This window comes from Protomyctophum bolini (assembly GCF_963924005.1).
Source record: "Protomyctophum bolini genome assembly, chromosome: 4".
NCBI lineage: Eukaryota > Metazoa > Chordata > Actinopteri > Myctophiformes > Myctophidae > Protomyctophum > Protomyctophum bolini.
In genome coordinates, this window is record NC_137865.1 from 25,767,700 (window position 1) to 25,785,256 (window position 17,557).

The 17,557-nt window shown below is 45.4% G+C and overlaps 1 protein-coding gene across 3 annotated transcripts in view; it reads left to right on the plus strand.

Annotated features, from left to right (window-relative positions):
• The window catches only part of magi2b (membrane associated guanylate kinase, WW and PDZ domain containing 2b), a 115,333-nt gene that overhangs the window by 20,316 nt on the left and 77,460 nt on the right, over window positions 1-17,557 (plus strand). For all 3 annotated transcript variants that reach the window (XM_080761635.1, XM_080761637.1, XM_080761636.1), the window contains exon 2: window positions 2,524-2,640. In XM_080761635.1, coding sequence (XP_080617761.1) covers window positions 2,524-2,640 — 117 coding nt within the window. The remainder of the gene's footprint in view (window positions 1-2,523; window positions 2,641-17,557) is intronic.

The window sequence follows — 17,557 nt, forward strand, 5'->3', positions numbered from 1 at the left end:
ATTTTAGCAGTTTTGACAGTTCTGAGCTATATCGTTCTTTATGAAATTGGGGCCGTGAGGATCCCTCAGGAACTGAATCTCAGTGACTCATTTGTCAAAAGACCTCTGACCTTTAGATCTCCCGATGAGTAAATTGTTGCTCAATCCACTTTTCCGCCTTTTTTCTGCCACGTCAAAGAATAACCACTCCCCTTGAAATTGCATTTCCATTCATGCTAAGGGAGGCTGGCCCCTGGTTACGGGACTACAGCGTTGACAGACTGAGCACGGAATGTGATGTACTGTATGAGTGTGATGTATGATGATGTATAATGATAAGAGCGCCCCTCACTTCACACAAGTGTGATTTTTTCCATTTATGATTTGTCAAATAATTTCAGTCCTCAATGTTTATATAGCTCAGTGTGTATATTGCGTATAGCTTTTTTTTTGGGCTTGACCCCGTCTTATAGCTGCTTACAGCTATATTTATTATTATTATGCAGGCAGGCACTGGAAACCTTTTCATTTACACTCATTTAGGCAAGAGACAACTTTGAGAGACAGACACTTCACCTGTATCTAATCTATCTCTAAAATCTAATTCCTCTGGGGACATCACCTTATAAATCATAGACGCACGCACGCACGCACGCACGCACGCACGCACGCACGCACGCACGCACGCACGCATGCACACACGCCAGCAGTAGTGACAGCATCAGCAGATAGAGGGCACTGCAGGACTGTGGAAGCGCCCTAGCCAATCAGCTGGCAGTCTGGCAGGAGCCCGGCTCCCCACTAGCACATCTCTTTTTCCCCCTCTGTTGTCTGCCGACAGTCGTCATCCCTCAGTATCTCTCCGCGTCTCTTTCTCTCTCCGAGTCTCACCCTTCCCCCATCTCCATCTTATTCTCTGGAATTAAAACGGCTGGTGTCGGTGGTCTGTGTGCTGAAGCAGAGGTTTGAGAGGGGGGGGCGTAGAGGCTGGACGAGCCAGAGGAGGATGCACGGCGGTCGGGTGCGAGGCTAGAGGACGCCTGGGAGGACAGGCTGCCTGTGGATGGCTATCTGAACGGACCCGAGCAGACCTGGACGGACCTCATTTACAGGCATCTGGGCCAGCTGCTGCTGAGGTGCTTGGACTGCACTGCTTTATGTCTCTCTGTCTGTCTCTCTCTGTCTCTGTCTCTCTCTCCGTGTGTGTGCGCGTGTGTGTTGTTGACAGTGTAATTTTGTATCGGTGCATGTTCAGTGTCTGTCTGTGCATGGCAGAGCTAAATAACGTGTGACTAGGCGATGACAGTGTGATGTACATGATTTTTGCACCTGTGTTGATTTGAACACTGCGACAGCGCTAATATATTGTTACCCAGGGATTTTTTTCCCTTTTGTTTTCTGCCTCTCCTCTCTGTCTCCTTTTCTCACCCGTCCTGTGCTATGGCTGTCTGTGATGGAATTCGGCACAGTGCTTTACAGCCTGCTAGCTAAAATGGTGTCAGTCAGTTCTACATAAGATGTTATTATTCCTAAGGACAAAGCAAGCATTACAGGCTCACAGCAGGGAGGAAGCCGGTGTCTGTGGCATTAATTTCTTTCCTTTTTTTTTAGCTGGCATTTGTCTGTGTGTCCGCCGCACAGTACAGCACATCTCTCTGTGCATAGTAAGCACCCGCAGGAAGGATTTTATCTCGAAGGAAAGGCCACACGGCTCATACCTCCTTCAAGGGCAGCCAGAGTTTATTTTTATTTGATCAAAGTATGGGCCAAACATCGTCAATTTGACATGAGCTAGAGAGCTGAAAATACACGGTTGCCATTTGTACATGCATGGCATGTTATGATGTTAGTGCCCGACCCCCCCCCCCCCCCCCCCCCCCCACACACACACACACACACACACACATATACACACACATACACTGCTGAATGTGATACAGTATATTCTTGCGTGGAGAACAAGTTCTCCTCCCCCACGAACCTCCTGGGCTTCCCTGATGGTGAGACGAGGGGAGGAGAAACTATTCATGGACATTATAGTACTGTGTGTGTGTGTGTGCGTGCGTGCACGTGCGGCGCAGATATGGTGACTCCTGTGACTCGTCATTGCATTTTAATGCTTTTTGGATTGTGTTGCGGTTCAGGGACTATCTGAGCTGATAGGGAGGCGGTGGGCAGCTCGTGTAGCAGGCGATCAGCAGAGATGGATATGAGGTGGGCCACGGCTCTGTCCTCTCTCTGTAGGCCTTTGACACACACACACACACACACACACACACACACACACACAACTTGCTGACACGGCATGTCAGGCCCCGGGGGGGACCTCTGGTGTACACTATTACCCTGGTATGTGTGTGCGCGTGCGTTTGTGTGTGTGTTTTGACCTTTGTTGTTTGGCTCTCGACCGTGCGGGGACGAGGGTCGATGTGTAATGAAACTGATTCAAGTGAGACTGTCAGTGTGTTAAAAGGAGGATACTTACGGTAATGAAGCCCTTTCTTAACGTCTATATTGTGTGTGTGTGTGTGTGTGTGTGTCTAGGCGGTGTGGTGGACAAGGACCTGCGACACTACCTCAACCTGCGCTTCTCCAAGGGCTCTGTGGACCACGACCATCAGCAGATCATCAGAGACAATCTCTACCTCCGCACCGTACCCTGTGAGTCGGCCCTGCTCCACTTCTCTCTCTCTCTCTATTTCCATCTCTCCAACTCGGTCTGACTGCCCATATCTTTCCATCCAACATCGTCGCAGTCTGAGCCTGTTCGTCTTCATTCTCTCTCTCTGTGTGTCTTTCTGTGTTTGGCCTTTATCTCGAAAGGTCAAGCATCAGAATAGTCCGGTTAGCGTGACAATATCCAGCATGCATTGCACGACTGAACAAAGTGCATCTGAGTCACTAACCAAGGCCCCCCCCCCCCGATCCTAACGGTGATCACTTAGTTCAAACCCATGACTTGACCTATTCAGCACGGGAACCTATTGAAAAATAGCAGATCTACAAGCTATTTTTGCAAAATCTTGAAAATGTGGCGCAAATCTTTGAATATAAATTCTTTCAGAGCGAACGTTTTTAAGTCAAATCTTTGCGTCTGGGGTAACAACATATTTTCAGATGTGGGTCGGCGGCCAATTTCATATAATATTTGGGGTCCTTGACATGAAATAGTTTGAGGACGACTGACATAGAAACATAAGGTTATTCAGAAAACTGTCAGGATTTAGAAGACATTTGTAGAATCGGCCGCAGGTCTAAATGGGTTAAACATCTCCAAGAATGATCGGCGTCTCTGCCTGTTTGTGCAATGCATCATGGGTATTGACCAGCATACAGAGGCATTGACCAGCATACAGATTCCATGCGCTATACCCTCTAGAAATGTCTGCCTCTCTTCCTCTCCTTCTCTGTTCTTTTTCCCTAATCGAAGGATATGTCCCTCGCGTGTATTTGTATAAGCATACACTCGGCAGTTCCTCTCATTTTTTTCCTCCTTTTTTCTATCTCTCCTTCTCCGCCTCACTCGTCCGACCACCAAGCTCTCAGTCTGAACGTTTCCACGGCAACCACCTTCTTGTGTCTAGGCCTGCGCTCCCGTGACGCCCCTCCCTCTCTCAGCACCAGTGTTGTTTTTGGAAGCAAATTTAGCAAGTCTCTTGAATAGTTTTCATTTAGTTTTAGTCACGTTTTAGTCACCTGGAATGTTTTAGTGTTTTTTTTAGTGTCTAGTATAGTCGACTAAATATAGGATTTTAGTCGACTAAATCTATAGTTTATTTAGTCGGCTAACATGTGTTTTGGCGGGTCTTGATGCCGTCGTATTCACGATGCCAACTGTTTTTACACTTGCTGAAAATAGCCGATCTACAAGCGCACAACGCGTCGCAGCACACACACACACACACACACACACACACACACACACACACACACACACACACCTTTACACACACTAAGGAATACATAGAGATGTAAAGATATAATAAATATACCAAAATATTATAGTGCCATTGCCCATTGTAGGCCTACTGTTGTCCTATGAATTAAGAAACCTCCACCCGTCATTTCTGTCTGATCCGCATTTTCCTCCTCAGTGGGTTGACCAATCGATCTGAACTTGGACACAGGCATTGGCCATTTGAACATGAAGACAGTGATAAAGCCAATTGTTTAGCTTATCCCAAATTTAAGCTGTTGATTAGTGTTTTTGTGAATGGTCCTCAGGCAATGGGATCTATTGATGTGGTTGCCGTCCCATAGCCCAGATGGACTGTGGGGGGGAAATTGCGGGTATGGACTAGTATACAGTAGTATAATTAATCCCACGTTACACAGATTGAACTCATTGAGATCAAATATAGCATCATGTATAACTATTTTGCATAGTACATCTTTGTGTATGGGTCATTTGAATATATTGTAGCAACAGTTATAGCTTCTTCTTAGACCTTCTCCTTAAGGTCCCAATGGGCCAATATCATGCCTAGTTACCACGGGTGATCAGCAGGGATGGAGCTCGTTATTTCTAATTGATAGTGAGCACCTTATTGATCAGGCTTATCGTGCTGGGTTCTTATCAAGCCCACTATCGAGCATTTTCTATTATTTAGTAGAAAGATGGGAGACTCTCCTCTCCCCCACCGCACCATGACTAGAGACTGAAAACGTGACGACAGAAAGCCCCACTAAGGTACAATATGCAAGAGAATGGAATGCAAGCTGATATATAATGACTTGAGTCATTTCTTGTTATATGAACACAGGATTCTGCCGTGTACTGCTATTGTATACACACCTGGTACGCTGGGTATAAGTGTTCCCAGTGCACCACGTCTGCCCGTAGGGTGACCATGTCATTGCGGTGATTGACATTGAAGAGATGCCATCCCCTCCAGCTCTCCTTTCTGTCGATACACAGAGCAAAGTCCCGTGAATCAGCTTCTCTAGAGAGCAGCTCTGACGGTCGTCTCCACAGACTACTATACTCATCATCACCCCTTTCATCTGACATCTGCATGCGCAGCAACGGAATCGGTTAATCGTTGACACATTTTGTGTTCATTGTGATACTCATTGCTTTCATTCAGACGGATGTAATTGCAGGCCGGGCTGGCTGGCTGGCTGTGTTCTTCCCTGATGCTGTTTATTAAACGGCCTCTGGTCCCTTTGTGTTGTGTTGCAACTTCTTGGGTTCAATGGTCCATGTCGTTAACCTTTCATGCTACTGGGTGTGTTGTGAGAGGAACTTCCGATATGTTTGTGAGCAGAGTGTTTTACACATCAGAGCGGCGCTCTGGAGTCTGGATGTCCTCGGCCGACGTGTTGAGCCATTGACACAGAAGTTATTGTTTAGCACACTCTCACAGCTGCATGGTTCCTGAGTCTCTCTCTCTCTCTCTCTCTCTCTCTCTCTCTCTGTCCTCTCACTCTTTTCCCTGCTGCCTTGCTCTCTTCTGTCTGGCTCCTTCATCTGATCCTCTCCTTCTGCCCTCCCCTCTCCCTCACTCTCTCTGTTCCCTAGCAGTGTCCTCAATGTGCTCTCTTTGCTTTCTGTCTCTCTCTCTCTCTCTCTCTCTCTCTCTCTCTCTCTCTCTCTCTCTCTCTCTCTCTCTCTCTCTCTCTCTCTCTCTCTCTCTCTCTCTCTCCCTTTCTCAGCCTGTTGCAGCGGTGTATTCGAGTGACAAGGTGACAGTTGTGATTGGGTGAGCTCATCAGCACTGCAGGCTCTGTTCCCGTTGAGAAGGGAAGCGAGACACAGGCAGATCCAGCAACATGGAGCACAGTTGCCACAGGGCATTTTAAATGATAGTCTCCTTCAAACTCGTCTTTGGAATGGGAAGGACCTGTTATTATAGTTTCTGCGATGTGTATGTAGTGACGACACTCCCGTAACAGAGCTGACATGGCATCAGGAAGGTTTTATAGGCGTCACGATGGATCTGGGCCTAAATGCACCTAGCCAGTGCCACACTTTATTATGTTACTCTCGCACCGCTCGGCTCCCCGTTGCCCGTTTGACGTGATGTGTGAGTCTGTATTATGGCCATTTCCTAAATGGTGTTCCATTTCCCTCGTCTCACCAGCCTGATTTCGTCTTCCATCTTGGTCAACGTGTTCCCTTGTTCAGCCTGAGTTACTCCGTTGCTCCCAGGCAGTCTGGGAGATGCGGGAGAAGGCTTTCCCAATGACACAGCAGCATTGGAATGACACAATACCATCACACTAAATGGGGAATGGAGGGGTGGAGGGCTACTGAGCTACTGGCTGTTGTGGTATAAACTCAGTGATTCTTCCCATTTCTGGGACACAGTTTGCTGGGCTGTCACTGAGGCTGTCAGCTGCCACTCTGCATCACAATGTGCTGCTGTCACGCTGAAGGACGTGGGAGGAAGGGTGTGTGTGTGTGTGTGTGTGTGTGTGTGTGTGTGTGTGTGTGTGTGTGTGTGTGTATTTCTTACAGCTATGTGCATGAATGCACATAGCTGTAAGAAATAACGTAGGTGTGCTTACATCACCTTTTTGATACTGTCACATCACTCTTTTGACTCTTTTGAGGATTGAAGCGTAACTATAATATCATCATATACACACAGTACTGAAGTCCTGAATGGACCCAGGTATAAGGAACCATTTGTTGTCTTGAGGTGGGTCGCTTTATGGAGTATGTGTAGACATACATGCAAACATTTCCCCCCCACCCCCCAACAGACAGACGCACGCACGCACACACGCACACGCACGCACACACACACACACACACACACACACACACACACACACACACACACACACACACACACACACACACACACACACACACACAGGCCCTTTTTGAAACCTCCTGACCACTTTACATATTTGAAACTTTCCCACTTTCCACTTTCAAACTTCCACTCAGTTTGAGCATAGATATATAAATAATAGAGACAGCATTGGGATTCCCCTCCCATCCAGTGCATTCTCTATTATTTATATATCTATGCTCAAACCAAGTGTGTAGGGCGAGTGGCGAGGAGCTAGTTTAAAAAACACTCCTGTAAAAATGTACAGTACGCTACTACTATTTAAAGACATACAGTACAGTAGTACACACACTAGAAGGTTTCAGAAGCCTTCATCCCAGCGCTACAACCTCCCTATAGCTCCATTTTAGTTTTTTTAGTCTTGCTGGTCCACTTGACACCAGGAAGAGCACTTCACAGGATGAGGCTGTGGAATCCAAAGGAATTCAGAAGAGGCTGTTGCAGACGCTTCTCCTCACGTGGACACGGCGAGAGCAACAAGAGCCTCCGTCACATGAGCAAGAGATGAGAAATGGGGCTGAAGGAACATATAGGTAAATAGATAGGGACATGGGGGAAGGGTGGAAGAAATGGATAGGTAGAAGGAACATATAGAGAGAAAGAGAGAGCTCTGGGGGCGACGGATGTGAGGCAGTGGGAATAAAGGCGGGTGGAGGGGAATGGAGAGGGAACAAGGATGAGCTTGAGTTCACAGGGAGAAAAAGTGGGGGGGGATGAGAGAGAGAAAGAGAGTGGATGGAGGATGGCATTTGATGGGGAGCAAAGGATGGGATGAGAATGGCATGGCAGCTGGAGACACAGGGAGCAGAGAGAGTAGGAGGACGTGCTCTGAATGGTCGGGGCGGATAGGGGTTATGAGGGAGCCTCGTAAGTCATTTCCCCCAGGGGGCCATCTCGTCTCCTCTCCGCTACACTCTCGGAGCGCATCAGTTAAAAAGGCTCTATAAATAGCCCGGACAGTGAGCAGCACGTTTCTCCAGTCAGATAGCCTATAAATACATGCAGCTGCTGTCACTTTACATCCACACTGCCGCCTTGCTGCTCCAAGGGCTCCTCCTACAGGGGGTTCCTATGGCAGAGAACAGCTAAGATATGGAAGTGAGGAAGAAGAATACATGAGGTGTGAGGTGGTATAGGTGAGGCCTATGAGACACGGGGCTACTAAATACTTACCAGAGAATGACAATTTATTTTGGGTGGAACTTGTAGTTTGCTTGTATAGGCTGTGCGCAACAGAGAAAGTTGATGTCAGATGTCAACATGTATATGAACGCTAATAAGTAGAGATGTCCCGTATCCCGTAAGGGGTTGACAGTATGGCAGGTAAATAAAATGTTGGGGCATGTGGAGTTTATTCTTTATTGAACAACGTTTGGACCCTTGTGGGTCTTCGTCGGGTATGATACCTGACGAAGACCCACATGGGTTGAAACGTTGTTCAATAAAGAGTTTTCCTGGGAGCAGAGAAACAGTGTGCGGACATCCCTTCCTTTTTTATAATGTGGTTATATTCATGTAGAACACAAGAAGAAATGATTAGCTAAAGCTAGCAAAATAAACTAGAATAAAAAAACAGTACAGTAGTACAGTAGTGCATCCCGTGGATGCAGTGGTCGTTGTTTTATTTTGTCCCTTAATATAAACTGCAATTTTGGGATGCAAAATGCATCTCAGGTAATAGTTGTTGGAAACAGTGGTGAGGTGAATCCGTTTTTCATTACCTGTTGTAAGCTTGTAGATCTGCTATGTTAGCTATTTCTGGAGAAACAAATATTATATTTTGTATGATAATATGATGACATACTCAAAATAGTGATGCCAGGTTGAAACTGGTTAATGTTGCGTTCACACGGTTCATTTTCAATGGAAGCCAGCGACATGAAGCTACGAAGCAGCTATGTCCCATGAAGCTATCACATATTATGCTATAATGTGTTTTTGCATCGTTTCATCTGCCCGTGTCAACACACCATAAGACCAGACCAGTTGAAAGAGAGTTATGACTTTGATCTTGCCCCATGGCAACACATCGTGAGCTTGTAGATTTACAATCTTTAAAGAATGTTTGCCTATTTTGCACATTATAGGGCAGACTATATTTTTATTACTGCTACAATGTATGAGGAACCAGAACAAAATATTTACTCTCATCTACACAAGATGTAATAATAAAGAAACCTTGAAAAACCTTGGCCTACAAATATATAAACTTGGGTTGGTGGTGCAAGGAATGGAGGAGTCTGATTTCACCTTCCCAGAGTAAATCCTTTTTGGTACCTGAACCCAAAAGACACAATATCCAAACATGGACTATCTTGTATTGTACACACGATCTAAAGATAAAGAAAATAGCACACACATATTATATTAATGCTGTCAATGTGATGAGTTAACACACAACCATAAATAATTTGCCTTTTATGGCCGTTTGAAGCATCCGTATAGGTCCATTCTCTGCATGGCTTCCTGAACCCATAACTCTTATCTGAACCCATCTGAATACTCCCTCTCCACATGTAAACCAATCACAGTGATTGGGGGGCGGGATGTTAAGGACAATCTATGTTTGGGATTCACCTACTGTATATGGGCATCTCAAACATGCCCATATACTGTACGTAAACATGGAAGTGCTCTAGTCTAGATGGAAACCATAGAGATAAAAACGTAGATGCCCCCTCCGGCTCTGGGGCATGTGTTCACGTGTTCTCGGTTGAAATTTTACACGGCACACCCAGTCATCTCAGAGGGAACAAAAACACTGATGGAGATCATAGTGGTAGTGTGGCCGTGATCACGCTGTATCTAGCATGATGCGATGCAGTAATGTGTTGATCCACAGACAGTGTGATTGATTGTGAGTGTGTGTTTGTGTGCATATGCGCGTACACGCTTCTTCTCACTGTCATAATGATTATTCTGTTGAAATTTAATGAGTTGAGTTGATAAATGAATAATGGCTCTGTTACACTCCAATCTCTCTGGAGGATGCGTGTGTTCATGTGTGCTTGTGTGTGAGAGAGAGAGAGAGGGAGAGAGGGAGAGGGAGAGAGACCAAATAGAGAGTTATGCCTTTTATTGCCTTCCCACGGAACCATCTCTCAAAGGGGTGTTCTGCCTGTTGGTCCTTCACTCCTGTTAAAGGGGCGGCTGACATGCTTTGATGTGGTTCTATATTCCCTGCAGTTTGATTGGCACACTGGATTAATGTGCTTCAGACAAGGGAGGAACGGCATGGGGGAGTTATATGAATTTCATTAACACGAGAATAGCACATTTTGAACATGATTAATGAAATGTTTGCAAAGTGCCTTCCATGTAAAGCGTTGGACAGACGTCATCATCCAGTCTCGTCTCTTGTTCTCTTCTCTTAATGTCATCCTCCCACGCTGGAGCCAAGCATGAAATGAGGCTCCTTTTTTGAGTTCCTGTCTCCTTCAGTCAGTCACGCACGCACGCGCACACAGACACTCGCAAAAACACTATATAATACCTCTTCTAAAGGGTGGTTTCACTGATTTAAGTTAGATGCTGGTGCAACCAAGTATAAATCAGGCTTAAGATTAGGGTAATGTGTCGTGATTGGCCAGGTGCTTACTGAGTATCACATCTTGTGTTGTATGATGGCACCTTGGAGAGGCGCTACTCCTCTGTTTACTCGCTACCATCATTGTGATTCTGAGCACACTCGCACACAGACGTGCATGCAAGTATAGAAGGTTACCAGGCACTGGCAGGCAGACACAGTTGAATATCTATTTTTGTGTACAAACTGTACATGTGTTTGTGCGTGCAAGCATGCAAGTGTCTTCATAGTTCATACTGTACCTACAAGTATGTGTGCGTCTGATATTGTGCGCAGTATCCGCACATGTGCATGCATTCATGTATACAGTATATGTGCATTACGTAATTACCCCCACTGTCAGCCTCCGCCATTCAGCGCTGCAGACTAATAAAGGCACATTTCAACCTATCTGGGCATTTCCATCACCCCAAGAAACACCTTGGTACCAGGATAATTCCTCAATGTCACCCAGACACTAGCTACAGTATGTGAGCCACTTCATCCAGCTTAACATACAGCACAATCATTCTTCACAGCCACTAACGAAACGGACACACAGACAGACATTGTTTCACCAACGAAGTCCAGACAGACTAGATATAGATGCTCATTGATAATCGTAATCCTGTGTCTATATTAAATCCAATATAGCCTGACAGCGCATTGCGGGTTCCCGTCTACCTATGGTACTATCAATAAAGGCATAAAAAGCCTAAAGATAAATACCGGTAAACATTTATTTTTAAAGAGAATGTATTTGTGGAAAGAAGAATGATTCCCTGATTCATAGTCACGTAATGTTGTGGAACAATAAGAGACCACAGTATGTAACTCTGGCATTAGCTTCATTTGCCCAGCATGAAACTGGGCTAGCAGCTACATCTCACAGCTTTCCCACACATTGTCTCACTGCTAGTTGTGGCCAGACAATAATTGTTGGAGGCAGAGCATCCTCCAGTCTCCCAGAGTGATTTGTCCAGGAGAGGTGACATCCAGCCGCTCCGGTCTCAAGATCTACAAGCCCTCGACTGGGCTCAGGCACTGCCTGCATGGCCAATCACAGCCTGAATTACTGTGGGGTAGCCATGCAGGTGTGAGCTCTGGTGACAGCCACTGATTGATGAAGTGCAAAGGCAGCAAAGGGGTTGGAGTTGAGGACCTCGGAGACGTGACTTATCAAGCAGGCTGTGTTTGCAAAATGACCTTGTAACAGAATGATAGAATATATATATATTAGTGCTGCCAGAATTGGCCAAAAAGGATATTCGAATATTCCTTTTAAAACACATGTATTCGAACAATTTCCGAATGATTTCGAATGTATATGATTTTAATATGAATATGATATGAATATTGCAGAATAATATGCTGTAAAACTTTCTCGTTCTTTATCTATATGTTCCGGTCCTGTATGGGCCGCGGTTGGTGCTGAGAGATAGAGATAGAGAGATAGTGTTGCACTGTTGCCTAGTGTGATGTTTTACCCACGTTTGGTTTGAAGGTGTGGCTTGGTTTGTAGTGGCGACCGTGTTGCAAATTCTGGCCACCCCGACAGATAATCATTCCGTTGTGATCGTGGCCGTGCTGTTGATTGTCTCACATTAGGTGCAGGACAGATCTGTAACCTCGCGTCGTCAGTGGCCAGGCGTTTCACCCACGTTTGGTTTGAAGTTATGATATGGAGTGACGTTCCAACATCGCATACCGGTATCTCACAGTGTGATGATGATGTGGCTGGCCTGGCCAATGCCAGCTCTGTTGATGTGGAGAGAGACAAAATGATGTAGTGAAAAGCAAGAGAGAGGTGAGAGAGAGGCGTCCTGACTCCTCAGTCCTGTGTGTCAGTCTCGGGTGTCGAGCGTGTATGTATAGTATATCCGTGTCGGGAGGTTTCCCCGTGTGGCTCTGTTGCCTGCCTGGCAGGAGGAACAGTCAGCAGAATACCAGCAGTAGTCAGAACGCTCTAAAAGGGGAGGTGCCGGTGCGGTGGGCAAGGGGAATGTTGCGCGTAAAACTGTGTCCCTCCCAACATGCATTTGACTGGTGCCACATGATAGTACTCTCTACTGCCCCATCTGGCGGAGTCAGGTTAAGGAAGTATAGGCCAGACAGACAGACAGACAGAATGACTGAGTGACAGACATTTTTCGGTGCATATATATACAGTATATATATATAGGGCTGTCAAAATAACTGCATGAACTGCGTCAATTAAATTGTGAAATTAATTTGATTGCGCATGCATAAAGTGCGCATGCATAAAGTGAATGGCAGATCGAGTGGCAAAGTAGTGAGTGACCAAGTTAATTTAATGTTGTTTAAAGTCATTTAATGCAATCAAATAGGACTTTTCTGTTTGGGTGTATGGGCTGTCAAGGCCAGAAAGTCGTTTTTTTGCCACTCACATCCCCGCATAACTTCCGGGTATGATGATGATGTCACTTGATGTCGCATACCCTCTATATTCCCATCCACTCTGCACTATTTAGCCCTTTCTGGATGGGGAAAAGTCGGTTATTGCCACAAAAGGCTGCACAATTCATATAGCACGAGTACCAGCCTATAGTACCAGAATGACTGCTAATCCCATGTGGGGCTCCATAGTCACAAGAGGCGCTGCTCAGCATCGCAATGTACAACCAAGAGCGCTGACCTAGGAAGCCGATGACAATCATATAAATATTATGATTTTTTTGCATGGTGTTGTATGACAGGAGGTATACAGTTTCAGCTTGTTGCCATGGCTAGGCTGCGTTGCCAGGGAGCTGGCGTGTTGTCGTGGTAGCAGACACTGCTGTCAGAGTGTTGCCACGTTGGGTTGCGTTGCACCTCTTAAAGTCTGGGCTTTGTTGTGGAAATGAGCGTTTGTGCTGTGTATTGTACTGTCCTTCCTGTCGTAGCTCTCCTAGGCCTCATTCACACATAAGACACACGCAAGAGACACTTGTCCTGTGTGTCTTCTGTGTGTCGCACGGCTCAATATGCATTTCCAATGGGAGTCACGTGGTTTGATGACACAACCATGCATTGCGAGCCGTGCGACACACAGCAGACACACAAGTGTCTCTTGCGTGTTAGGTGTGAATGAGGCCCTACAGGACTGCTCTCTTCAGTGTTGCAGTGTAGCAACCATACGAAAACAACATATGCATAAACATACATATCAACATAACAAGCGACTAAGGTTATTTGAAAATCTACAAGCTTAACATCTGCAAATGTCTTACATCTAAATGTATATTTCTTTTAATGTTGTATGGGGGTCACCTGGAACAAAATATGTTTAGATGTTGTAGTGTCCTCAATCTGGGGGTCCTTCCTTGACATGGAAATGTGTGAGAATCACTCGTTTAAACAACATTAGGAAACGAGTCCAAATAAGCGACACAGAGAGCGTGATAGCTCCCAGTGTTAGCCTTTGCCGCCAAACGAGAAGTTATTGTAGTAGAACTCATTTTACACTTGGTTGCATGCTGAAAATAGCTGATCACTACACTAAGTACACTTTAGAAACAAGCCCCCCCCCCAAAAAAAAACGCAACCCGCAACTACAAATAATATTTAGTTACAAGAAACTACAGAAAAACAATCCTAAAGTTGCTTATAATACGCAGACATGGCAACACTGGCTCTCTTAGCTTTCCCACTGCATGCAGGGTTAAGGAGGGGAGGGTTAAGGGGGGAGACAGATACCAAGGAGAAGAGATAAAAACAAGACATGGATCAACAGGAAGTGAGGGAGAAACAAATGAATGTAGTGGACGATGAGGTAAATTGGAGAGAGGACAAGGGAGAGCCTACTGGAGGAGGTAGATATAGAGAAACATGTGGTAGGGGACGGGGTAGATAGATGCAGTGTACGTGAACGTAGGATGTGGGGGGAGAGAGAGAGAGAGAGAGAGAGAAGCAGACACAGATACCATGGGCTCTCATTGACATTCCTTGTATTCTCTCTCCTCTCTTATATTACTGCCACGGAGCTGTGATTGCTCTCCACTGAAAGGGATGCATTGAAAGGGTAAACAAGTTCACGCTTGTGAGCGCAGTATTACAGTGTGTTATTTTTCTTTTCCCTTTTATGTGTTGTTTACACATTACCCAGTGTTGTATTTTAGGGTAAACCAGTCATGAATGAGCAGCGCAACTCCAAATCACATCAAAGGCTTTCTATCCATGAAAAGAAATAGCTAGATGTCTCCCTCTGCCATATTCGGCAAGAAATACTATGCTTCCCCTCTTCTGCAGTACAGATACTAAGCCTTGGGGATAGTTGTGCTATCAGATATGTAGCTGGATGGTTTAATCCAGGGAATTTATCTGTCACAAAACCTAGGGGGATTATTCAGTCCGAGCCTCACAGCTATTCACCTTTGGGAGGATATTTATAGATACGTATACTGTTTGTCTGTCTCTATTACAACAAAGTCTCCGAAGACCCCTACCTCACTGCAAGGCTCTAAAGAAAGTTATACTGGATAACCGCAGCTCGCAAAATTCCATCTATTTCTATTTTTTTAAATAGCCCGATACAAAATAAATCAACAACCTTGGTGCTAAATATATAACACTGTGGAGTTTTACTGTGTAGGTGTTGGTACCGTTGCAACAATCTGATCCTTGAGAAAACCAAGACATTAGACTGCAAGCGTATGCTACACACGCACGTATGAGTGTCTATTACTTCACTGTCCTCTCCTCCACCCTTTTATTATGTTAATCAGACCATCAATATTCTATTTTTAGCTGCCCCCCCCCCCCAACACACACACACACACACACACACACACACACACACACACACACATTACACTCTGCTCTTGCCTCCTGGTGTCTTCCTGTCCAATTACACAAGCGCAAACACACACGTATGCATACACGTGCACAAACACGCTCCTAGTCTAAGAGACATAATGCTTGAGCATTCACATGTTCGTATGTGTACAGTAAGTCTCCTCCACGCTCTCTGTATCTCTCTCTATTTTCTTCCTTTGACTGTCTCTCTCTCTCTCTTTCTCTATAACTCACTGTATTCCATTCGCGGTCGCTGTATTATTTAGCAACGGTCTTTGCCCTCTTATCATCTGACACACTGCTGAGTTATTTCAGTACTTCTCTTATTTTAGCCTTTAACTCCAAATGGACTTTCCTTGTCATGTTTCAACATAATCTCTCTCTCTGTCTCAATTTCTCACACACACACACACACACACACACACACACACACACACACACACACACACACACACACACACACACACACACTGCAGACACCAGTGTGAAAACCTTCTATAGTGTTCAATCCTTGTAGCTTGGGGCAGGTTTGGAGAGGATATCTTCCCACCATAAAGTGGTACTTCCAAAGCCTCTCTTTGGTATTATAGATAGAAAGAAACCATTTAAACAGTGAAGTCGTACATTTCTCTGCTACTCGTTCTCACCGCTGTGTGTAAAAGAGGCCTCATTCCATTGGCTGATTGCGGCGCAGTCCTTTTTTTTGTGGCCCCGGGCCGACTTTATCATTTATTAGCAAGGACACCACATCCAATCAATACCTTAGAAGCAGCACTGGGGACTCAAGGGAGGCATCGCTGGTCTCTACTTAGAACGAACAGTGCTGTGTGTGTGTGTGTGTGTGTGTGTGTGTGTGTGTGTGTGTGTGTGTGTGTGTGTGTGTGTGTGTGTGTGTGTGTGTGTGTGTGTGTGTGTGTGTGTGTGTGTGTGTGTGTGTGTGTGTGTGTGTGTGTGTGTGTGTGTGTGTGTGTGTGTGTGTGTGTGTGTGTGTGTGTGTGTGTGTGTGTGTGTGTGTGTGTGTGTGTGTGTGTGTGTGTGTGTGTGTGTGTGTGTGTGTGTGTGTGTGTGTGTGTGTGTGTGTGTGTGTCCCATTCGTGCTAGAGAGCACCTGTACAGGCTGCCCTGTTCTGTGCTGGCTCATTCATCAAAGCTCTGCCTGGGATTAACTTTTACTGGACCCTTCAGAGAGAGAGAGGGGGGGGGGGGAGAGGTAGAGAGAGAGAGGGCTGATGGATACAAGGAAAGCAATGAAAATGTATAAATGCAGGCCTCTTGTACGTGTAATATGAAGGCTCAGACACAGGTCTGCTGACCCTTGGTCACTGGTCAGCGGTCACATTAGCATATGAAGTCAGGCACTAAGACCGAAATGCAGAAGACCCCTCTTGCAAGTAATTAGAGTGCCACTAATTAGTACCAACCATTAATTTAGCTTTGGGAAGAGTAGTTGTAAAATGTAATAGAGTAAATTTACTCAAGTCAAAATGTACCTTTTCTTATAGGCATGTAAAGCCTTTATCAAAGAAATGTATTACCAATCTATAAATATTAAACCTTAACTTTTATGGTATAATGTAATTAACCATTATAGAAGAATGTATACTATAATGATAAACCTTTTAAGGATGTGGAAGTACCAGAGTAAAATCACCTCGCTAAGAAAAACCCAAGGAAGAATTGACACAAGCAAGAAAGGAGTCCAGACCAGCCGCTTAAGTTTTTAAATGATAATTCCGTTATATTCGGGGAGAGAGAATGTAGTCCAAAACAGCATCAGAGAGTTCTCCCACCGATGAATCATCAGTGGGATGGTTATATAGTACAGAATTCAAAACAATCTTTTGACATCAGGAAGCTCTTATTATGAGAAAGGCAAAGATTACCGGACACTGAGTCCAAAAACATGTTATTCACAGCGCCAATGAAGGCCATCACATAAAAACAGGAGGCAGAGAGTGCACGAGACAAGCGCTCAGAGTCATAGTGACATGGAAGATATCATTTCTGGTTAATAATGGAACATAGCAAATTAGCAATCATTCACAAACAACCAATGTACCAAATGTATCTATCAGTCCCATCTCCCAGTTTTCTGGTCGGCATCACTCATCAGCAGGGAGGGGAGAGGTGGGAAGAGAGAGGATGAACGGTGCATGGGGGATGGGCTGTGTGTGCACTGCGCAGAGGCCAGAGGGGGGTAACCTGAGAAATCTCAGAGAGGAAAAAGTGTGAAAGAGATGGAGGGAGTGAGGAAACTAGTGGGCCGGATAGTTGATCGATATCTCCAACTTAAGACCCACCAAGATGATCCAGGGCTCTCTCTCTCTCTCGTCCTCTCCCACTTTCTCGCCCCCCCCCCCCCCCCCCCCCCCCCCCTCTCTTTCTCTCTGCCCCTCTCTCTTTCAATTCAATTCAA